The sequence below is a fragment of the Rhinolophus sinicus genome, chromosome 4, assembly GCF_057876585.1.
Source record: "Rhinolophus sinicus isolate RSI-liver-muscle chromosome 4, RSI-T2T, whole genome shotgun sequence".
In the NCBI taxonomy this organism is placed as follows: Eukaryota; Metazoa; Chordata; class Mammalia; order Chiroptera; family Rhinolophidae; genus Rhinolophus; species Rhinolophus sinicus.
The window spans coordinates 8,169,255-8,193,329 of NC_142504.1; the positions used below are offsets into that span (position 1 = coordinate 8,169,255).

The window sequence follows — 24,075 nt, forward strand, 5'->3', positions numbered from 1 at the left end:
TGTCTGTGAGGGAGTTTTTAGCCAGTAAACAAATAAGTGTATTGGAACACCCTCCCTGTTCACCTCATCTGGCCCCCAATGACTTCTTTCTTTACCCAAAGATAAAGGAAATATTGAAAGGAAGACATTTTGATGACATTCAGGACATCAAGGGTAATACGATGACAGCTCTGATGGCCACTCCAGAAAAAGAGTTCCAAAATTGCTTTGAAGGGTGGACTAGGAGCTGGCATCAGTGCACAGCTTCCCAAGGGGAATACTTTGAAGGTGACCATAGTGATATTCAGCAATGAGGTATTAGCACTTTTTCTAGGATTAATTTGCAAACTTAATTGTCAGACCCCATATATGCATCTCTCTCAATTCTCTAAATTCATGTACTTATTCAGTAAATACTTGGTAAATGAATGAAGGTCATGATTAGAAGATAGCTCTTAGTGTCTGAAGTTCAAGAAACAGAGAAAATAATAGCGACAAACCTCACTTTCGCATTGTAACTATTCAATTTGGCCTAACCAGCTTCCTTGGACTTTTCTATGATTGCCCATGAAAGCATGTGCGTGATACAGAAGGAGAAAGATTCCAGGAAATGGGGCAAATGTGAGTGAGCTACCGCTCCAGAACCTGAGGTCGCAGGGGAGCAATGGGAAACGGGAATGGCCTTCAGACCCTGAGATCATAAAGGGTGGTGACAACATTTCCCCAACATCCCAACACGCCAGCCCCGAAAACAACACCATCATTGCTGGAAATGTGATCGCATTACAAAAGCACCTAGCACTAGCCACACAAATTGACATGGTTCCATTTTCTATAGTGGACCTAGAAATTATAAACTGTATACTTTTCACACGAGAGAGCCAGGACCACACCACATAGGGTGTTTGTGTGCCCCGGGCCCTGAATATTTGTTTTTGCAACACCAGTGCTTCAGAAGTCGCCCCGGACGGCTGATTAGCGCTGCACTAAAGCGGTCAGCCAAGGTGCCGATGCACGGAGCCGGGGCTGCCCAGACACAACGCATCCTACCCAATCAAATGGCAGGAAACCCCCAGAAAAGGGAAAGGGTACAACTGCTGCTCAGAGGAATTTCCTCTCCCGGCCTCCTCCATGGAGGCCTGGTGGCCAAGGAAATGATAAGGAGTTTCCCACCCAGGCCACAGCCACGTAAGGGACCCAGGATCTCTATGCTTGGGGGAATATGGGCCCAGGAGTCCCCACTCCATTCCCAGGCTGTGTCAAGAAGCTTCTTCGGGGGCATTGGGTGGAAGGTCCGTGATGTGATTACAACTGGCTGGCCTGAGGAAATGGGCTAATTCTATTACCTGGGTGTTTCGAAATTCAAATGCTAGCTGTGAGTGAGAAGGTCTGAGCTCTCAGTTATGACAGGTCTTGGGGCTTTCACTCTGGTTTTGGGAAACTTTTTCCACAGCAGGTTTCTCCGCATTTTCCACTTCCTTGCAAGGGGGCACCTCTCTCTGGTGTCAGCCAGGTGAAACCTGGCTGGAATACCTGCCTGGGTAATGAAATGATCACAGCCCTGTACCCAAATCATTAGGCATATTTTGCATGATCAGATACAATTCATTAGGACAAAGACAGGCCCTGAGCCCCCCAAGGGGCAAGGCTCTTTATCTGTTCCAGGCCCGGCCGTGTGTTCCTGACAGGTGTGAGAGCACAGCGGTGGGGCACCGACTTATCTCTCATTATGTTCCCTGGCGTAAGCGTTGTGCCCCCCAGGCCAGTTCTCCTCTGTAAACTTGGCAAACCCTTCACTTCTCCATCTGAGTGACTGCCAGGAGCTTGCTGGCGTGTGAAGGGGGATACAGGGCACCGAGATGGGTAGGCAAAACAGGATGGCGAAGTGGCCCTGACACTGGGCTCCAGGACACCTGAAAAAGGGTTAGACGCTCCCAGCTCAACCCGTTCAGCCTTTGACTGACACCAATGAAGGCCTAGGAGGCGTTTCCCAAACCACTGGGACTCTCGGGTCACCAACGTACTAGAACTAACAGATCAAACTGGCGTTGAGAAGCCAGAAGGCATCTTCTACGGCATCTAGAAGGGCTGCTCCTCCATCTGTCACTTACACCCTTTTGCCCTTGTCTGAGCTAAGAATTGGTTAATTTTGCCATGCACATAGGGTTTTACGACACACGTGTAAATTAAGTGGCTTTACACGATGGGGCAAAGATGATGGGAAACCATTTCATTAGCAGCACCAAGGCTTCCGTCGTGATCTCACGGAGTCATTAGCCATTTTGGCTATGCTTGCTTAATTTGGGGGGTGCCCCTTTCAGAAGTATGAATTAGCTCAGATTCTTTGTTTATCATCATGGTTGTGTCTCTAACCAAAAAATAATCATCAAATAGATGGTCAGGGAGACTTTCTCCGTCTTAATTCATCTTGATTGCATGTGGTTGGAGAGACAGCTCAGACCTGCTCCAAGTTAACCAATCGTGAGAGTTTGATGTATTTCCAGCCAGATTTTTTCTAAGCAAATTCTAATTTACATATTTATTAATATTCATTGAATTAAATGATTATGCTTATTGCTCTGCCATTTGTTCTTTTCGATAAACAACACTTTTTAGCAGTCCTTCCGTGCTAATACACACAGATTACTTCATTCTTTTTTATTTTATCGAGGTGAAGTTCACATAATATAAAATTAATCATCTTACAGTGAACAATGAGTCAGTGGCATTTAGTGCACTCAGGATGTTGAGCAACAATCACCTACATCTAGTTCCTCCATTCTTTTTAATAGCAGCACAGCATTCTACGGCATGGATTTCCTACAATGTATGCAGGCAGGCTTTTTAGCTTTTTCCAGTTTTATACTATTCCAAGCAGTGTTGCAATTTGTATGTACATTTGTGGAAATTTTACTAAAGAACAACTTTCTGAAGGTCAAATTTCAAGGTCAAGAGTAAGTCAACTTCAAATTTTGATACATTTTGAAAAAGTCCCTGCAAAATTATATTGACAATGTCCTTTTAGGACCTCCCTTAAAAGTAAGAATGGTAGATATCCCTGGGGACCTCTTTCTGTCCCGTCTTGCCATGTCACTTATGCCTTGGGTCCAGCCTGTATGTAACGGACTTACTTTTCCTGGTTTGCAATCTGTATTAAGTTCCCTAGGGCTCCTGTAACAAAGTACCACAAACTGGATGACTTGAAGGAACAGAAATTTATTCTCTCTCAGTTCTGGAGGTTAGAAGTCGAGAATCAAGTGCCATGCTCCCTCTGAAGAGTCTAGGGGAGAATCTTTCCTTGTCTTTCATGCTTCTGGTGGCTCCTATCCACCCTTGGCATTCCTTGGCTTGTGGCAGCATAACTCCATCCTCTGCCTCCATATTCACATGACCTTCTTCCCTGTGTGTGTCTGTGTGTCCTCTCCTCTTCTTATAAGGACACTAGTATTGGAGTTAGGGCCCACCCTAATACAATATAACCTCATCTTAACTAATTACATCTGCTCCAAATAAGGTCATATTCTGAGGGATGCTATGCAACCCACTATAGGATTATTCCAAAATGTGGAATTGTAAGGACTCAAAATAGAAAACAAGTTATAGCATTATTTCATTCAGGATAACATCAGGCAGTTTAGAGCCTCGAGTAGATGAGAACCTTAGAGAATCCATACTTTCAGGTAAGTACAGGTTAGTACTTCATTTGAACTTGAGGTGTCCCTGAAAGTGTGTACAAAAGTCAACTGTGCAAAAAAAATGAACAATAATAGACTTACGTAGTAAAGCCAAAAAATATTCTAACATCCCTATTTACACCTTGCCTTGTAAGGTGGAAGGAAGGAAGGAAGGAAGGAAGGAAGGAAGGAAGGAAGGAAGGAAGGAAAGAAGGAAAAAAAAAGAAATTTATGAGTAATTTTCAACAGTGTATTTGTAGAATATATTTATTTGTACATTACTTATATTTGCTTTTTTCCAAACCAAAGTCAACCAGCTTAAATTCAAAAAATGTCTGATTGAAACTAAAAATTTGCTACTTTCAGCTCACTTGTGATTTCCATCTTTGTCTTAAATTCTTTGATTTTTAGGCCCATGCTCTTGTAACTACTTTCAAAACTTTCTTTTCCTTTTCTCACTAACTTTTATGAAACAAGAAGAGAAAAATATAATTTAAAATTTCAAATATCCTCTATAGAGCACAAGCACTACTACCATGTTTCCCCGAAAATAAGACCTAACTGGAAAATAAGCCCTAGCATGATTTTTCAGGATGACGTCCTCTGAGCATAAGCCCTAATGTGTCTTTTGGAGCAAACACTAATATAAGACCTGGTCTTATTTTGGGGGGAATACAGTATGAAAAGAAAGACATTAATGCAAAATGGAATTGCCTGTTGGCAGATAGCATTACAGGGATATAGCCTAAAATAGCAGTCTATCAAGAAATTCATGAAGGCTCAAATTCGGTGTAAAAAGGAAGGATACATTGTGGACCCATAATGTAACTTCATTTCTCCGTGAAATTCTGTTTCCCTGACTGTAGTATATGTGGAAAGTCTTAAAGACCAAGTTGCAGACCTCAAAGTGTCAAACAAATGCTAATCAACACCAGACTCCTTTGATTCCATTCACTGCGTGTGTCAGTCAGGATAGGTGAGGTGATGCTACAGGATCACACAGTCCCTAAAATCTTCATAGAATAAAGCAACAAACCTTTACTTCTGACTCACACGACATATCTATCAAAAATCATCATGTGACTGTTCTAGGACTCAGACTGGTGAAGTAACTGCTATGTAGAACATTGCCCAGACCCATGGCAAAGAAAAAGAGCATTCTAGAAGCTCTCATTCCACCAAACATGACATACGTCATTTCTTCTTACAACCCATAGGCAGACCAGCCACATGGCCCACCCAACCACAAGGGAGACAGGAAGCCAAGAATACTTTGCAAATAGCACCATAACCACCTAGGGAGGGCGGAGAAAGGGGTTTCAGGGGGCAGGTATTTTATATTTGCATGCATCTATCCTTGTAGTCTACTAAGATGTTTTCTGTTTATTTTACCAACAGGAAGATTGACCCGGTCCCAGACATGACCACTCCTGAGCAATTCTATTCCAAAGTCATGGAGTCTCTGAAGTTCCTAAATTCCCACCTGCCGAATGGGAGCCACGTTATTTTATACGGCTTACCTGATGGAGGCTTTCTCTGGGATCATTTGCACGACAGATATCATCCTCTCGGTATCAGTTTGAAGATACTTTTACTCTTTAACAATGTCCATGTATATCTAGTTCAAATATATATAGTTCACATTATATAGGAATACACCTAAAATACCATCACAGTACATAGATCAGAACTAATGAAGGGAAGAGCCCCCAGGGCCAGGATCTAAAGGTCAGTATTCAAAGGTGGGCAGAATCAGATCCAAAGACAGAAAAAGCAGAAGTATTTTATGAAGAATTAGGACAAACTGAAAAGTAAGAGTTTAAATCAGGAAACTCTTTTAACTGAAGGTAAAATCTAGAAGGAGCTGACGAAGCCCAAATGAAAAAGAGACCGAAAGCCCTGGTCAAAGGAAAGGATTTCTCTGAACTTCAGTGACGAGTGCCCCCTGGTGGCCAGATAGAATTCTGTAGCTGACGGTCACCCAGAGGGTTTGCCCCTGCTTGCTACGCTCTCTTGGATTCCTGGGCTCTGAAGTGCTTTAAAGATCCCCCAGATGCTTCTGATAGCACCTCTAGCACTCCAGATGCATTACGCTGTAAAAGCAGTAGGCAGGGCTGCCATGCTAATCTATAATACACCCCTGTGAGATAGACGTTTTCATTAATTCCATGTTATAGATGAATAAACTAAGGCTCAGAGAGGTTAGGTAGCTTGCCAAATGTTGCACAGCTCATTGTATATGTAAGCTGGGTGTAGCATGCCTCTTCTTTGTGTGTTTTGGAGGACCAGGTTCCCAGCACACTCCTGCCAGGATGTGACTCCCTCCCTCCCAGCACCTGTCCTCTTCGGCCATGTTTGAGAGTCACTTACCCAGCCAGTGTCTGGCTGCCAAAGGCTCTGACAGACCCAGTCTCTACCGCTAATTAAAATTCCTGGCGAGAAATGGATAGTCTTTTTGAGGAATTACCCAAGAGTAAGTTTCACACATTAGGATACTACTTACATAAGATCTTTTGAGAAAGGGCAGCTTTGACCAGTGAGGAGTTCTCTCAGACACCATCTGTGAGGAAGGCACCCTTTCCATAAATATGTCCGAGATAGCTATTATGTGCTCTGGGGGTAAAGATGACACTAAGACGGAGTCCACGTCCTCAAGGAGAGAGAAAAGACAACTCCGCTAGGGGAAAGAGTATATAGCTCCTGACAGTGAAATTCCTAAGTGTCAGTGGCACTGGCATGAGCCATGAGCATCCTGGGAGCTGTCCCCAGGGCAGACCACGATCCAGAGGTCAGGGGTTTCCCGCTACAAATAAGCCTGCCCGTAGGCCTTCCTTGAAAGTTCTCTGCCACAAAGATTGAACAACAATGTGTCTTACCCCAATCACTGTTAAACTTAAAACGTAATGCATTTTAAAATATATTGTAGTGTCCCTTATGTCCTATCACTGGCTTCCCCCAGTCTGAATTCATGTGGTTTTACTAAGTTTTAGTACCCCAGATCGTATTTCATGGACGTGTGATTGATCTTTGTTAATACCTGATAGCTTTTATGGGGCCTAAAATTTCATTTATGGTCCCAGCATTCAATAAATACCAAAGACCCTGCCCTAAAGAACTTACAAACGACTGAGACACACTCTGCTGCTCTAGCCGGCTGGGGTAGAACATGCCCTTTTGTCTTCAGAGGGAGCATATGACACCCACTGGGCAGCCAGTGCCCCACCCACCCCCCATGTGCGCACACACACACATGGGGGGCCACTTACAATTCCTGGCCACTGCAGGACAGTCCTTCTGTCTTGGTCATTCTTGACCAGCTTTCCTCACCAGATTTGCTTTCTGACCAGGGAGTCACAGCCACTGCCTCTTTACAGGTATGACATGTAGGGAGAATCAGTCTTTTTTAATTTTCTTCACAAGTTTTATTTTAACTTTAATAGCATCTTGAGATGCTATTAATTTCTTTTTTTTTAGGATCATAAGTTCGGGTTGCACAGTAGTTTTCTTATGACTAATTTTTTTAAATTTATTGGGGTGACAATTGTTAGTAAAATTACATAGATTTCAGGTGTACAATTCTGTATTACATCATCTATAAATCCCATTTTGTGTTCACCGCCCAGAGTCAGTTCTCCTTCCATCACCATATATTTGATCCCCTTACCCTCATCTCCCACCCCCCAACCCCCCTAGGATCAGTTTTTATACTCAGACTCCTCAAAAAGCAACAATACCATTAAAGTAACAGGGATAAAAGGTAACACTTAAAAAGAAAGAGTAAGTGGCAAACTGACCGTGCCAACAAGAGGAGAAAAACATAAGAACTCTTTGTTCTCTTCTCTTTCTCTAAGCCGTGAGCCCATCACGAGCATCCCCACTGACCCTCCGCGTGACCAGCCCCAGTCACCCTAACCGCTAACAGGCGAGAGGGGAAACCAACTCTTCACAGCTTTCCCAGTTACCTTCTAACCACACCGAACATGCCCTTATCCTGTGCAGCAGACCGACCTACTCACACTAAGATTTTCCCTTGATTAGCCTGGTCCAACTGGAGCCCATGCCAGAGGGCAGGGAGAGAGAGGGGGAAGGGACGGACTGGGAGAAGGCCCAGGGGGACGGCACGCCTTGTGGGCTCATCTGAGCTTGCTGGTACCTCAGCTGTAGGGCAGCAGGAAGAGGGGAATAAGCTGGGATAAAACAAGATTTTGACTGGGCTTAACCCCCAGTGGGGATCCAGCAGATGAGTCCCCAGAATCCAGGAGCAGGACAAGCTTCAATCCCTCTGGATAGGCTTGAAGGTAGGAAAGGGGAAGGTCCCAGAGTGCTACTTAGGGTCAGGCATGAGGTGCCACCTCCCCCAGGTTGAAGAGACTTCAGCCACTGGGCAGGGGAAAGAAAGAAAGGACACCTCTCCGGGAGAGAGGACTCAGCAGGACCAAGCAGGGTGTCAGGGTCCCAGCCAAGCTACCTAAAGTTTATTATGAGGCCGTGGTTCCAACAAGATGGTGGAGGGACGGCTGCAGGTCAGGGGCCGTCCCAGGAGGGGACCAGAGCCAAGTCAGCCATGTACAAGGAGAACCGAGGGTGCACAGTGCAGGCTGGATGTGTCAGTCACTGCAGCTGGGTTGGGCTGAGATACGTAGGGACACATACAGAGAGAAGACAAATTATAACACACACACACACACACACACACACACACACGAGGGAAAGAAACCTCAGTGGTGAAAAGCAGGATCTTGGGGAAAGGTAGAGCTCAGGGCCCCATGATGAGCCCATAAAGTGAAAGCAAGGACAGAAGCCAGTGGTTTGGGATTCATCTGAAATGTAAAGACGCAGACATGTGTGGGGAGCAGCCGAGGCGTGGTGTGTCACTGTGACTTTAATGGTGATAATCAGCCTGTAGTTTTCCAGTTGTGGGATTCACTCACCCACACCGAGAGATAATGTATTTCTCCTCTATGACAAGAAAATTGAATCTACCTAGCAGTCTAACTGATCTGAAACATAAGTGAAAAATAAGACTGTGTTCTATCACCTTCAATCTTTCTCTCTGCTCAGAGATAGGGCCTATTATTTTCCTTTATTTTTTTTCGAGCGTGAGAGAAGTATTAATGGATAAGAACTCAGTGATTCACCCCTGAGCTTTGGGAGAGCCTGGATTTTGTGTCTCTACCACAGCACGAAAGCTGAATATGCTCGGGGGTGGGTATGCTGTAAGGGGGGAAAGAGAGGGGAGACACTGAGAAGAGGGAACAACCCCACCCCACCCCGTACCCCAGAGTCTGTGTTTGGAAAAGCTCTGGATGAACTTGCATGTGGCATTCACTGCCTTGATTCTTAGGCACCACCGTGACTTGCACCTAAACAGTAAGTGTACAGCATATCTACTATTTGGGACTCAAATAACACTTCCACTGGGCCATGCAGGGATTTACTCTGCGGACCTCCCCGCTCCAATGGCTGCCCAAGCACTCTTGGAGACCCTCAGACACTCAGAATGTCCTGCGAGGCCCTCAGCATGGAGCATTGGGTCAGACCTGGGTGTTTCATAAACTTGGAAGGGAGGCTTTGTCACTACCTCCTTGAATGCTCCCTGCACCCCACAGGAACTCGGCATTTCAACCCAGTGCCTGGACAAAGCCACGGTCCTGCAAAGTCCACTGGTAGTGGTGTGCTGGTCCGTATGGGGCCCTTGTACCTCCACCTGGGGTCCAGATGAGGTCAGGCCCCCCAGGGCCTGCCCAAGCCCACGGCCACAGTTCAGGAAGGGCAGGAACTCCTTAAGGCCCCTCCCCCCTCCAGGTCTGATTTCTAGGGGCTCAGAGAGGGAAGCACCCAGCATTCCTCAAAAGCAACCACAGTTGAAAACTCAGGGCAGGACCTGGAAGGCCAGCCCTCCGCCGGGGAGGCAGGTCCTCCACACGTGTCTCCAGTTGGCTGCTGTCTCTGAGTGCTTCCTGACCTCTGTGTTCCAGGCCAGCTAAACGAGGACGTGACCTATGACCAGTTCTACTCCTTCCTGAGCTGCCTTCAGGTGAGCTCGCGCTGACGTGTCCCAACGCCACATTCCCCCTCATCACCAGCCGTGTTCCTCTATAATCACATACCGTTTTCCTGCTTTCAGGTCACCCCCTGCCATGGCTGGATGTCTTCCAACCAGACACTCCGCACTCTCACTTCAGAGGTAGGACTCTCGCAGGTGCTTTGATGTCGTCTCGAATCATTCTGTCCCTTGTGTTTGCTGCAGTATTTTCACTGAGGGTGGCACTGTGGCAGCGCAATGGCATCCAAGCTGGTGAGACATCACGCTTCCAGGGGGCTTGAGAGCCGAGAGCGTGTGGGACACCCTATCTCTCTCCTTCTGCCTCCTGTGGGTCTTTCACTCTTACTGTGTCTCTCAGCACTGCCTGTGTCTGCCTGTCTCTGGCCTACACGCACGTACACACACCCACACACCCATTAAAGCCGGTCCTATGCATACGAGTAGAGGTGGAGAGAAGCGAGTAAGCTTAGGCCCAGTATGACTGGAGTTCTCCCCCATCAAATGAGGACCAGGTACCCCAGAGCCCTCCTGTCTTCTTGAAGGGAACCCATGGTTCATGCAATTTCTCAGGGGTACTGAATATCTTTGTAAAAGATTCATTGAATTTTTTTCACAAAAGAAATGTTTCAATTTAAAAAAATCCTTGGCAAGTGTAAATAAGCACACAGTCCAATAACAAAAATTCCACCCCAGATCCCACCACCCAAAGTTAATATGTGCATATGTCTTTCCAATATTACTTTCTTAATTAGATATTTTCGGGGTTTTGTCTACACAGTGTCAGAATACTGTTTTATGCCTTTTGATGCTCATAAGTTATTCCTCCACATCCTAATTTTCTAATCATTTTAGAGCATACAGCATAGGAACGCACCATGACTTATCTTATCCCTTGGGGTTGGACATACAAATTTCCAATTTTTCACTGTAATAAATAGCATTATGTTGTGTGTGTGTGTGTGTGTGTGTGTGTGTGTGTGTGTGTATCCTTGTGTACCATGTCTGTTTCTTTAAGACAAATTTCTAGAAAAATTACTGGGTCAAAGAGTACACCATGTTTAAGGATTTGATCCATCTTGCCTAATTGCGCTCTAGAAAGGTTAAACAAATTGACATTCTCCGTCACCTATCCCACGGCAATATTCTATATTATCATGATCGTTCATCTTTTCTTGGCCAATCCCATGGAGAAAAGTGGTATCTTATTACTTTACTTTGCACTGATTTGGTTCCTAATGAATTTTAAGAGTTTCATGTGTCCGTTGGCCACTTGTGCCTGAGTAGAATTTAATGTGCAGAGCGGCTCTGTGCTTAAGGCTTGGCGTGGGGGTGGGGACCATCGATTTTTTGTTCTGCTGGAATTGGAGCTAAAGCCAAAGTCTCAATTTCATTGCATCCTCTGTTTCCTTCGTATTCAGAGAGCGGAACAACTCTCCAATACACTGAAAAAAATTGCAGCCAGCAAGAAATTTACAAATTTCGATCTGTTCTACATGGCTTTTGACTTCCAGGAAAGTAAGTTTTGCTGGGTTTGGGTATTAAGACAAGACAAAAGCAGCAGCTACTGTTTAGAGCTTGCCCGAGCAAGGGGTTTATAAGCCAGCAGGCAGTAGATTGGACAGGGGTTCCTGACCATCCTGACACACTAATAGCTCTGAGTATTGTAAAAAGGCAAAGTGTGACACTCTTTCTGGGAAGGTGGGAGCTCAGCATCACTCCTTATTCACCATCATTTTAGAATCTCTGAAGCAACAGAGCCAGTGACCAGTTGGAGAAAGCTTTGGCAGGGAGCCAGCAGCAGGTGGTTGGAGTCACCTCACCTGTCCTTGCCTGTACAGCAATGCCCCACCTACTGGGGGGCTAACGGGGAGCGTGACAGGAATAAGGCATAAGGCAGTGCCTCTCAGAGTAGGCATTGAATTACCCAGGAACTCAGTAGCAATACAGATTCCCGGGCCCTACACATAAAGAAACAAATCAGAGTCTCTTTGGGGAGGGGGAAGCTCAAGTTTGCATGAGGCAAAGTGGACAACCCCTATCCCAGCTTCCTGGAAAGAACATTAGTATTTTTTTTTTAAGTATTCTGTCCAAATACCAGGGGTCACTGATGAGTGGCCCCCAAAAAGCAGGCATGAGTACTGAAGCGACGGATTCCTCCTTTACATCTTGACTCTGAAAAATGATTATGTGCTGGCTTTCATCCTCCCCGTCTCATTTTCATTGCTAAGCAATTGTTGTACAAGAGAAAAGCCTCCTGGTGACTGACTGTCAGCTGACACGAAGCTAATGAAAAGCTTTACAGTGTGTGCAAAGGATGGATGATTTCTCTTCCAGAGTTTATCCTCTCCATCTCCCCAACCCTCCAAGCCCTCACCCCCCAGCCCCCAGCAGCTGGGAGAAAGCAGATGGCCATCATGAATTATCAAATATTACATTAGCTGACACGCTGGCCTTGCAGACTCTAGTACTTCAATTCTGAACATCTTTTCAACAAGACTGATCTCCCTTAACTAGATTTCCTGCCTAGGTGATACATATTTCTCTCATGGGGAGAGACATTTTGATAAATAACCGCTCATTAAAATGCAGAGTTAAAGACTCACTAATGAATTCCTGGTGTAAACAAATATACCACCAAGTGATCTTTGATCATTACCAACCTTGAATATAAAGTTATTAAATATAATAATGTCTAGCATTCACATGGGACTTTTTCATTTTCCAAAGTAGCCTCTAGCTCTGTCCTTTATTATCTCTGGGACTGCAGGCAAGTCCCTGAACGAACATGTCTGCGCTCTCTTTCCAGACCTGAAAATGGACATACCATACCTCCGTACAAAATCTGTGGGATGACGATGTGAAGTAATGTGTGAGACCCCTAAAAGCCGTGCCTGGGGCACTGCTGGTCTCAGGAAAGAGTACCAGTCCCTCACACCCTTATTACTCAATGTGTGGTTTGGGGTGATCAGCGTCCCCTCCATGGGGGGTGACTAATAAATGCAGAACCCCAGGCCCCACTCCTAATTAGGGTCTACCTAATCAGAATCTGCATTTTAACTCAATCCACAGATGACCCATTAAAATTTAATAAATAGGGCTTATAATGCTCCAAGATTAATAACTTTAGTCAGCTAGTCACCGAGTTTTATTAATTCCCGTTATGTGCTGCATAGGGGCTGGGCCGATCGCGTCAACAGAACAGAACTGTCCTTATTTCCGTGCAGGACCTAGAGAAAAGTGGTTTATCCTTGACCCAGCACTGGCCAGCATTCTCCTAATGACCTTTCATGCTTGGACGCAGAGGTCATCAGCCCATCCTTGTCGTCACAGCAATAATAAACGCAGTGACAAAGCCACACACAAAAAAGTTCAGTGACACTGAACTGAATATTCTAAATCAAATGGCAGTCAGTCACCTTACTGAGAACTCTCCTTGGTATTTCTCCTTGCTTGGAAATTCTCATCAACGGCTCAAAGAATTTCCTGAGATTTTGTAAATTCCTGGCATGTATTCATGTGAAGGTCTGTTTTGGTGAAGGGCCTTCTCCACCTGGCCCTTCACTGGGAAAGACACAGTGGGAGGGCGTGTGAAGGCAGAGGAAAGGGAGCCCTGGGATCCGCCCCCATGAACATCTGTGTGATACAGTGTCTACATGGAATCTCGCGGTGCCACCGTATCCACCTCTGAAATAGCGGGAATTTGTATCTAGGTTTCAGGAACTCTGCCAAGGGCTTCACTTATGCCCAAGGTGAGATTATTGCAAAGGGAATGTTTACCCTGACATCGTAGCCTTTTCTAGGGCAGGTCAAGGGGTCACCTGCTCCCAGATCCATCTCCCTGGGCAACCTCCCACACCTGAGCAGCTCCTCATCCGGGAAGTCGGGCCTACCTCATGTAGGTGCAGTGCGCCATTACAGGAAGAGCCCAGAATTTACAACCAGACAGGAGCTGTGTTCCTATCCCAGCTCAGACCCAGAATAACTGTGTAACTTGGAGCAAATTAAATAACCATTTAGCTTTTGTTTTCTTTTGTGTAACGTAGCACTAACTAAACAAGGGGTTTATGCAAGGATTGAGACAACACTTGTAATGTCGTAAGGACTCAGTAACTGTTAACTTGCATCCTCCCACTGCCACTGCCATCAATACATGGAAAGCTCCTACTACATTCTTCCAGGGCATGTGATAAATGGAGAATAAATGCTTATTCTCTGTCTATGTCCAACCCGCCTCCCATCTCCAGTCATGCCTAGGGGTCACTTTCAGTTCCTTAGAGGACGCTGCGGTAGAAATGCATCTCATTATCACTGCAGTCTTCTTTTATCAAAAATAAAGACCTTATAGAATCACTTATTAAATCTGCTGTCTTAAGAGGCACATGAAAATCTTTCCTCTCCTTTCTCTACTATGTTTGAGCTGACTATGGCGTCATCAATATCCTCGTTTTTAATATGAAACTTACAATTTCACGCCCTGTGACAAAGCAAATTGCAGTGGAGGGTCCCTGACCCTTGGGAGTCTGCTGTTCTCCACTCTGAGAGCCTCAGTCCAGCCCTGAAAGATGATTGCTCATCTCCAAAGACTTTTTCTCTCTTGCTGACTCATCCTCCAACTGGTTATAAACTAAACAGAGGCAGCAATTTTCCCTCCCTTCAGGAAATGCCAGCCTGAGCGGGTAATGTCCTTATTCTTTCTTTGTCTGTGCCACATCTCCCAGAGGAAGGAAAATGTCACCTGGCTGACAAGGACATTTTCACTCTGACCATTCAACTATACCACCCACGGCCCTCCACTCCCACAACTCAATTGAAGTAAACATTGTTCTTAGTTCTCCTATGTATCTGTTTGTACAAACAACCAATGATTTCATGGTGCTGACTAACCAGGATGCAGATTTCTTTTTAAATATCTGCGAGTGTTGCTGTTGATCAAGGCGCGACCAAGTATTTTATGAATCTTCTTCTGTGGCATCTCTGAAAAGCTGGTCATTAGCAGAGTTTCTCTGACTTTACAGATAAAGAAAATACCTTATACATCAAACCCAAGGGATCATTCATAAAGTTTATCTCAGGTCTTCTGAAGAACAAATAGGAGTTAATTTACCTATTTTGAATCATGGTCCCAGGTAAGAAGAAAACTGGCCAAGTTGCTAGGCTACCCCTGCTTGGACCTCCCACCCTAAAATCAATCAGGGAAGAAACAGTGACCACTGTCTGGTATCGCAGTTGCTCTGAGAAGGCAAAATCTCACCCTGAGATAAACAAACGAACAACGGTGGCTCTGCCTAGCACTAGTCACAATATCAGTGAAAGCTTAAACCCTTTTGTGAGTTCCTGACTCTCCCTCTCAGTGTATGCTGATGTCCGCAGATATGCGATGGCTGATAGATGACCCTCTCCAACATAATAATCATGTGAGAAAATGATGTTTCCCACTGTGAATAGACTGATTGTAGCCTAGGTAACCTATGGCATTTCTTTTAATACCAATCGGATTACTCTATATGATAAGCCAGTACTTCTAAACGCTGCATTCCCTTGTAGCATCCTACTAATGTGGGGGAGGGATGGGGATGACTCCCCCACGTTTCCTGGCAGGGAGGAGAGCGTGGTAATAATAAAATGTGGGCGTCCCCCCACTGCCCCCCAACCTTAGGGTGTGCCCCTGATCCCTTGCAAAGCTTGGCAAGTAAATATCCCTTCTCTTTTCTTTATGCTTTTGTTCTGCAGTTTTCTCTTCAGAATCCCACGTTATGGAAATTGTTCAATTGCTCCAAGGGGAGTAGGAGGGCATAACCATCCCTTCTCATGTTAAAACAGTCACTAATTCTGATGACTGAATTATGTCCACTTGCTCCATGAAGTATAACATCTATCAGCGCCTCTCTCTCTGTCTGCAGGCCAGGATTTTTAGTGTGGTACTTAGGAATGCACATAGAATTCACATCAAAATGGAAATAGCCTAGTCTAACGTTAAGCCTAGGTGCCAAAATTGAATCACGTTGGAGGAAACTCAAGTATAAGCAAATCTGACCTTGTAAATATCAGGCTCCTAGTAAGCATGTCTCTCAAGGAACACTGTCTTGGCTTAAACTATGTTTCCTTGATAGGCTCAAATTGGCTTTCCACTGTGGATTTCCCAGATCTCCAGATCACCATAATTCTTTTTCTGAATTTTCTCTAGCCCAGTGAAGGCACAGGTTTAGATTCAAGCTGTCACTCAAACTTCTCTGCAAACATGGACAGTCAAAAGTGTTGTAAGAGGCTTCCTACCCACCCTGGGTCAGAGGCTCTGGGGTGGTCCGGGTCAGGCCCACAGCTTGCTGTAAATCTCTTTAGTACCATCTCGGCCTCTTATTCATCCAACTCTGTAACTTTTCAGCAGGCTCTGTCTGAGGTCTTGGCTGGGCTAATCTCCCGTTGTCTTTTCAGCCTGGGGATGTCTTAACATCCCATTGGGATTTCTTCATTCTTCCTTTTCTTTCTCTTTTTAACATTTGTATAGCATGAGGTGAAACCAAACTGAAAATAAAGGCAGAAGCAGGAGAAAGGACAAAAAATTCCCTGAGAACTAGGGTGAAGTAAAGGGGCACAAGCGGAATGGAAGCGGGGTCACCTCTGAAACCATGGGGAGCCCTGGGAGGTTGCTGTCCTTGGGGTGCTTGTAATAGAGACCCTGTGGGACTGCAAGGTAGAGACAAGGCACATACTACAAAAGAACAAAAGCATTGAAGGGGCTCAGTGGGGGTGACAGTGGCTCTGCATCGAAAGAAACACTTCCAAATGCCTGGCGCTCCATTAAGGGTAATTACTGTTCAGATTGGAGGTGGTTCAGATAGAGAATCAGCATATAGTTAAAAAGTAGGAAAGCAGGACGCACCACCCCCACCCTGCAGGAAAACACTAGGTAACTGGCCCATCCTCTCTTGGGCGAAGGGGGGAAGAGCCTGAACCAATCATGGGTGAGCAGGACTGGCAGGAATGGGCTGCAGCATTTTGTGCCCAGGGAAGGCAGTCTGGGACCCATAGGAGCTTTAAGGCATCAGGTCCAGAGGGAAAGGCAGAGCACTCAGAATTGAACCTGAAGCAGAAAGTATGATTCCAAGGTCGTGCCTGAAACAAGGGGCAGAACAACTAGGCAACTAAAGAAGGCAGATGCTTCCCGGGCCTCTGCCTTTTATTTTTCAAGGTAGCTGCAGCCAAGGGCAGGGAAGAAACTATCGAGGTCTGCAAGCTGGTTCAGCAGAACCAATAAGTCTTCCTAAGGGTTCCTGTGGTTTTAGCACCACTGCAGCTCGGAGCTTCCTATCAGAAGAGCAGTTACATTCCACTGCTTCAGAGATACGTCGGTTACCAGCACGAAACAACTCCCTTGGGACTCTGTGTGGAGGACACACTGGACAATGGCCTCAGTTTGAGTTTCACGAGAAATGCAAAGGCCACTTTCCAATCGCTGCTTCTTCCAACAACCTCCAGTAAAGCCCAGGTGCAAAATACAGGAGCGGCTCAGTAGTGGCCAATCTGCCAGGGAAGAAGCGAACAGGAATTGGAGGTCCAGTGTGCAGGACTACAAACCACCAGCAGGAATTTTGTCCTGAGCTTAGAGGAAGGCAGCAGGATTTGCAGGCCCTCTGGGCACAGGGCTTGGGTAGCAAGTGGGGATGGCATGTTGTGGTATTAGGACTAATTACGAAGGCAGAGTAAACCAATTCCGCTTTGGGAAAATCCAGCTAATTTTGTCCAGTCAAGGCCCCCAGTAGAATTTGCATTTCTTCCCTTGAGGTGAGGCGGGGGTGAAACAACCAGGGTACAGATCCCTGCCCTTGAGTTTTTGTGGAGTGAAGAGGGAAGAACCAGGGGAATCTTAGCTGTGCCTGCTCCCCTCTCTGAAGGGTGGGAAAGGGAGGACCTGGGCCACGTGGGGAGCAGCAGGTAGTACAATTTTTTCTCTCTGGAGGCTCTCCAGGCCTGGACATTTCCTCAGCAAGTTCTTGTTGCCTGTATGATCCACAGTGCAGAGAGTATGTGCTGCTACTGCAGCCATTCCTGGTCTCTTACTCCTGTTGATGAATAGTTTTATTGCTTCTTATCACTTTGGGGCTCAAAATATTTTCTCTGTAGCCCTTCTCACTCTAAATGTGATGTTGAGATAATTTTACGTACGTAATTATATTTTTGACAAACTGTTGGATTTTTCCTGGTGATTGCGTGACACATGAAGGCAGTATCTGGAAATGGTAGCCCATGAAATGTGATGCTAACAACATGTTCGATTTTCCCCTCCTGCTCCTGCTATACTGTCCTACTGGCCACTGAGAACGGAGATGGACTTAAACTGGTGTCGAATATTCCAGAGCTGACCTTTTCCCACCACTCTCCTCACTACACAAACCACATTTATCCAACACTCTCACACATTTTCTTCCTGAGTTGGGGGGTGGGGAGAATCATACAATGGGAAGATCATTTCCGTTCAGAAAGCCCCCCCAGCCTGACACAACTCAGAGGCAGCCATGGCTGGGTACGCGTGCGGCTCGGAAGTGGGGAGCTATGATGACATTTTTCACACAGTCCTTGCTCCCTGGCTGTTGCTGGTGGAAGTGTGTCTCTAACCCGCTGGTTGTATGTGTGTGCCCTGCAGTCACAAAGAAGTGGCAGAAGAGAGGCGGGCAGCCCTGGCAGCTCATTGAGCCCGTCGATGGATTCCACCCCAATGAGGTAAGCGCGGTCACACCGTGGTTGCTGAAGACTGTTTGTGAGGTTATTTTTTAAATATAATTATGCATCCATGTGTTTATTTTTATCCTGTTTTATTACAGAAACAATCTGAGGTAAACGTACACACATGTGTAAGATAGAACATTCCATAAAAATACAGTGAAAATCAGAGTAAAAGGAAAATAAGGTGGAAATGGTACCTGGCTTCTTGACTAATTCATGGTCATGTAACGTGTGCAGGGGAGGTCTGAGAAACTGCCAGTGAGAGCCTACAACATCAACCCTGTGCTTTCCAGGGGCTGATGCAAGGAGGGGCATAGGTCATGGCCTCCATAAGACACAACAATAAATCAAGTACTCAAAAAGATAAAGAAATAAAATAAGTGTATCTATACACACACACACACACACACACACACACAATCACAAGGTTTCCTGGAAGTCAGACCTGTAAGAAATCTCTTCTACAGATCCTTCTAGAAAGGACGCTGTCTCAGAGGCGAACAAGGGGACCCGGAGAGCAGACTCTGTCCCCTCCCGCCCCCACCCTGCCCATTATCCTGGCTTCCACCAGGGGGCGCCCCTTTTATCCATTGTACATACTGGACCTGTTCATGACGTTTCTTAACTAAAAAATAATAATAGAATAAGAAGGGGAGAGTGCTTCTGCCATTCTCTTCATTTTGAAAGCTGGAAATTCTCCCCAACTAGAGTCTTTCAGACCCAGCCTTTGATAAGTGGCAGTGACAAATTTGAGACGCACTCCCAGTCACCTTGGTCTTGGTGGTCAGTCAAACCACAGGGAGGGCTGATCATTCCTTCGGGAGCCTGGATGGAACTGTAGCACCTTCCCCAGCTCTAGGCCCAGTGAGAACCCCCGGGCACGACCAATAGAAAAAGAAGAGTGCTACTCCGTCCATAGATGAACGAACAGTGGTGTCCCACAAATGCTGGGTAAATTTTATAGCACTAAATGCCCATCTCACTATTTTAAATAACAAAATTAAACAAATCAAAGCAATGCACCTCAGAGTATCTAACTTTCCTGTGTATTATTTGGATGAGTTGATCCAAGAGAAATTTTGGCCAGTAACTAGTTAAGTATTATCGTCTGCCCCCTCCTCCCCCCCCCCCCCGGCAAAAAAAATGTCTTTCGTTAATGTGGAGACCTTCTTTCTGGCAATAATTAGGTAGTAGTTGTCATTCTTTGTACCTAATAAAATTTTACCCTTCTGTTTCTATAGAGAAAAGGCCTATAAAGAGATGGTCAGTTAATCAGGAACAAACTAAAAAGAAGAGAGTCAACGACAGCTTTGTTTTATCCCTTGGGACATGTCCGTCCTATCAAAAGACGATCCTGTCCCTGGCTCTTAAAATATTAGGGTTGAAGGTCTGTCAAATTGAAGTTCCATCTTCCCCTCAAACAGCTTCACCTGTAACTGGTTATGGAGAACAGAGTCAAAAGCTGAATATCGTAGGTGCCATAATCTAATGTTATTCCCGAGAGATTTGTTCCCATGCTGGTAGTGGGTGACAGAGTGGGCAACAGTGGTGGAGCCACATCTAAAGTGGGCGACAATGGACAGCCATGCCTAAAGCCTGCCTATTTGTCACGTATATTAAGCTGAACAGTCCAGATTGCAACTTGCCATCTGAAAATGTTTATTGAGTGCCACCCCATCTCAAACACTGTGAGAATTCAAGAGCGAACAAGAAACTGTCCCTGCCATGTAAGAAGATTATAGTGCAGAGTGGGAGAATGACAAGTAAACAGATAATTAAATATAAAGTGCTAACTGCCTCCAACTGTACAAGCACAGATGCTATGGGGGCATTATGGGGGAGGGGAGGGGAGGAAGGGGTGTTAGGAAAGGTGTTCTGAGGAGGTAATTCAGAACTAAGACCATAACTAGGCAAGCGAACTGAAGAGGGGAGGGGTTCCAGGAAGTGTTTTTGCATCGGCAAAGACCTGGGTCTAAAGAAAGCATGGCTCCTTAGAGAAACCAAAGTGTGACAGTACAGAGAGGACATGGAGTCGAGGAGGCAGGAAGAGAGCTAATCAGGGACCAGATGATGTAAGGTCTGTATGGAGTGTGACCTTTGTCCTGTGGGGAGTGGAGCTCCACTGAAGGTTTTTAAGCAAGAAAGAAACAGAACCAGACTTGTATTCTGAAAAGACAGCAGCATGGAGAATGGCTTAGTGGGGGGCCTGTCTCTTGGGAGGGAGAACTGGGGGGATGCGCCTGTGTGTGAGATGGTGCTGGCCTGAACAAAGGTAGTGGGGGTGGGGAGAAACAGAAAGGTTTGTATGGAGAGATTCTGATGGCTGAATCCCCAGAATATGGTCACGTACTAGATGTGAGGGTAAAAGAGAAAGGCATGCTAAGACTGACACTTCTTTCATGACTTGGGAAATTGGATCGATGACTCCACTGCCCACTGAGGTAAAGAACCCAGGGGATGGAGTGGTTTAAGGAGGCGTTTAGCACATGTTGGATTTAAGGAGCCCAGAGGAGTCCAAATGGGGATGTCCTTTCCGTAGATAATATACAAGCTTAGAACTCAGGAAATGATACAGATATGAGCGCCATCAAGATAGACTTGTGTCTTGAAGCCTTGAACGGAGCCTTCGGATGTCCCTGCCTATGCCCGTCCAGATTACCTGCCTTACAGCAGAGGCAGTGGTCATGGATCCTTCTAGATAATGGGGCAGCTAGGAGAGTCCATATCTTTTTCATCTTGACAGAGCCAACAGGTATTGGTCCCTCACCACCAGCAGGGGAGCAGGCTTTATCTTATTGGCCTATTTCTTCCTAAAATTCTGCTAAAGAAGCCAGGGGAGTGTCTAATCATTATTGGTTCAACTGCTCCAGTGTTCTCCGGGAGACAAGTTTAATAAATATAAACACGGGTTGTATAGAACAGTTCAATGTATGATTCACACATGATACTGTTTGAGCCAAATGAAATTCACTATCTAAACTCTTTGCTTATCTTTTAATGGAAAATAAGCAGACTAACAACTGCTTTACCTTTTTATCTCACTCCCAAAATGTAACACCAAAACTTTGAGAAATATCTTCTTCAATGTTAGGGGGGAAGTAGAAGGTTATAATGCCAGACTCGCTGATTGATTGGATTTGGTAGGTAGGCGGGAGCTGACTCGCAGGATTGGGTGGCTAGATAAAAGAGGTGAAAAATACTCAGTCAAGAAACTCAGAAGAAGGGGCAGATCTGAACATTCTGAATTTGGGGCGCCTGCACAATACCCAGATGGAATTCTTGAAATGGCCATTAGGTCAAAGTTATGGATTCTGATCTGAGGAGACTTATCCTGCCTGGAAACACAGGTTTGGGAATCACCAGCTTCTAGTTAAGAGCTGGAGATACTTGCAGGGATGAGATTTTCCTTCAACTTGTAAAGGAAAATAAAGATCAAAGAGGATTAAGGCTGAGCAGGTATTTTAGTTATCTGTTGTTGCAGACCAAACTACCTAAAATGACACACATTTCTTAGCTCACAGTTTCTGGGAGGCATAGCTTAGCTCGGTCGTCTACCCCACTGTCTCTCCCGAGTTGCAAGCAACGTGTCTGCCAGGGCTGGGTCTCACCTGCAGGATTGACTGGGGAAGGAACTGCCTCTAAGCTTGTATGTTTGTTGGCAGAATTTAATTCCTTGAGGTCTGTTGAACTGAGGGTCTCAGTTCCTAGCTGACTGTTGGTGAGAGGCCACCATGCTTCCTTCCCATGTGGGCCTCTCCAACATGGCAGCTTGCTTCACCAATGAGTATAAGACACCAGGCTATAGAGAGAGTCCAGTCCACCAGCAAGACAGGAGTCACAACTGTATGTAACCTAATCAGAGAGTAATATCCATCACCTCTGCCATATTCTAGAAGTTCAAAGCAAGTGACAGGCCCCACCACACTCAAAGAGGGATGACACAGATGTGACTACCATGAGGTGGGAACCATCGCCCATACAGAAAGACTCACTGGAATAAAGACCTAGGAGACCATGACATGCCTCTGGTGACAGCAGCTGTACCAGAGAGTTAGGAATAGCAATCAAACTGCTGACAAAATGCAAAGAAAGTTTGACCTAGAAAACAAATGATATTGCAAAGACCGAAGACCCAGATTTGTGGCCTACGGAAGCTGCAGCAATTCTACTTGTTCAAATGCTCTTTTTTTTTTTTAGTATGTGCAAAATTAAGCATCTGGATAGGCATTTAAAAGATCTCTGGGCCTAAAATCATACAGAAAATGTTGCAAGAGCTACAGACATATATCAAGTCAGTTTCCTTGGCTACTCCAGAACCACCCAGCTAAACATCCCCAACACCTCCTGCCTTAGCAGCTTCGCCCAACAAAGCTTTCTGCAAAACAAGCTCCTCTCCTCTCACAGTGCCAGCAGCAACTCAAACCATCCTCTCAAAACTCTTCCTGCAAGCAATAAACCTTCGGTGACATCAATTGCCCTCATCTCTCAGGAGCCCTTGACCCTGTACATTGCTGGAAGCAGACATAAGATGCATAATCAATGGTCCTGGGCAGACTTGTGGAGTCCTCATAAAAGGAAGTTATGCCGGCAGTGAGCGGGGGCTTCTGGGTCAGGAAAGCTTCAAACCACAGGCACCTTAGGCTGGCCCTGCATGTGCATTAGGCACGATGTGTGTTCACTTTGCTTTATTCATCAACAAATAGCAATAGTGGTTTTGGGGATGAGTCGGCACAGAGAAGCTGAGGGGGTGGGTTCACATTTCCTCTTAAATAGAAGTGTTTAAATGCATCTCACACCATTGTCATGTTGTAAGTTTACAAATTTACAATTAATTGAGACCAAAAGTGACCAGAAACCCACTAGACTATTTCGGAACAGATTAAGAGGTCAGAGAAGCAAAGCCATGCATTCCCCGTGTCCCGGATTACCCTGAAGGTGTTCAAGAGCCATCACACCAAGATAGCCCAGAAGCCTTCTTCCTGCAGAAGATCAATCCGGAGTGGATTTTTAACTTTGGTCCCACAGAACCCCAGAGTTAAATTTAGCAAGGATTCAACTGAAGAGGTATCAAGCCATGAGAAGTTTTTGGCTAAATCTATATGATCTTGCTATGAATTACATTTATTCTTTTTTAAATATTACGAAAAGGTGGTTACATGTTAGGATTTGATTTTTATGGTTGTCTTACTCAAGAGTTCTATTTTTGTAGCAACATACATACAATTAGCTCATGAAGTGGGTGTGGGGAGGAATCCCAGATTGTGTCCAGCTATGACCGGTGCTGGGCTTCTGTCATGTCTGGGTGTGTCTCATTGAACTCGTGGGTGGATCTGACATAGTGCATCTGCTTAGGGGACTGGGGACTCTCCTAGGGAAGAACGCATAGTAATGTGGACGAAAAAGGGGTTCTAAGGAAAGTAACCTCCCAGGGTGATCTGGTCATAAATTGCTAACTGGGCAGGCCATGGTGGGGAGTCACGCCCCAGGCCTACAACGTTTTCGTAAATGGTTTATCTTTGCCTTAAGCCAGTCCTACTAATGGTTTCTGTGCATCCACGTTAACCTTTGAAATGCCTCTTTTTAGACCCCTCAGAAGCATAACTACCCTCCAGAGATCACATAATCTTGTTAACTATCCCGCAATCCCGTCCCTGC

At 45.5% G+C, this 24,075-nt stretch overlaps 1 protein-coding gene across 2 annotated transcripts in view; it reads left to right on the top strand.

Annotated features, from left to right (window-relative positions):
- AOAH (acyloxyacyl hydrolase) overlaps window positions 1-24,075 on the top strand; it is a 133,723-nt gene that overhangs the window by 105,208 nt on the left and 4,440 nt on the right. For both annotated transcript variants that reach the window (XM_019726325.3, XM_074341003.2), the window contains 5 exons: window positions 5,052-5,224; window positions 9,632-9,690; window positions 9,781-9,840; window positions 11,118-11,214; window positions 18,341-18,417. In XM_019726325.3, coding sequence (XP_019581884.3) covers window positions 5,052-5,224; window positions 9,632-9,690; window positions 9,781-9,840; window positions 11,118-11,214; window positions 18,341-18,417 — 466 coding nt within the window. The remainder of the gene's footprint in view (window positions 1-5,051; window positions 5,225-9,631; window positions 9,691-9,780; window positions 9,841-11,117; window positions 11,215-18,340; window positions 18,418-24,075) is intronic.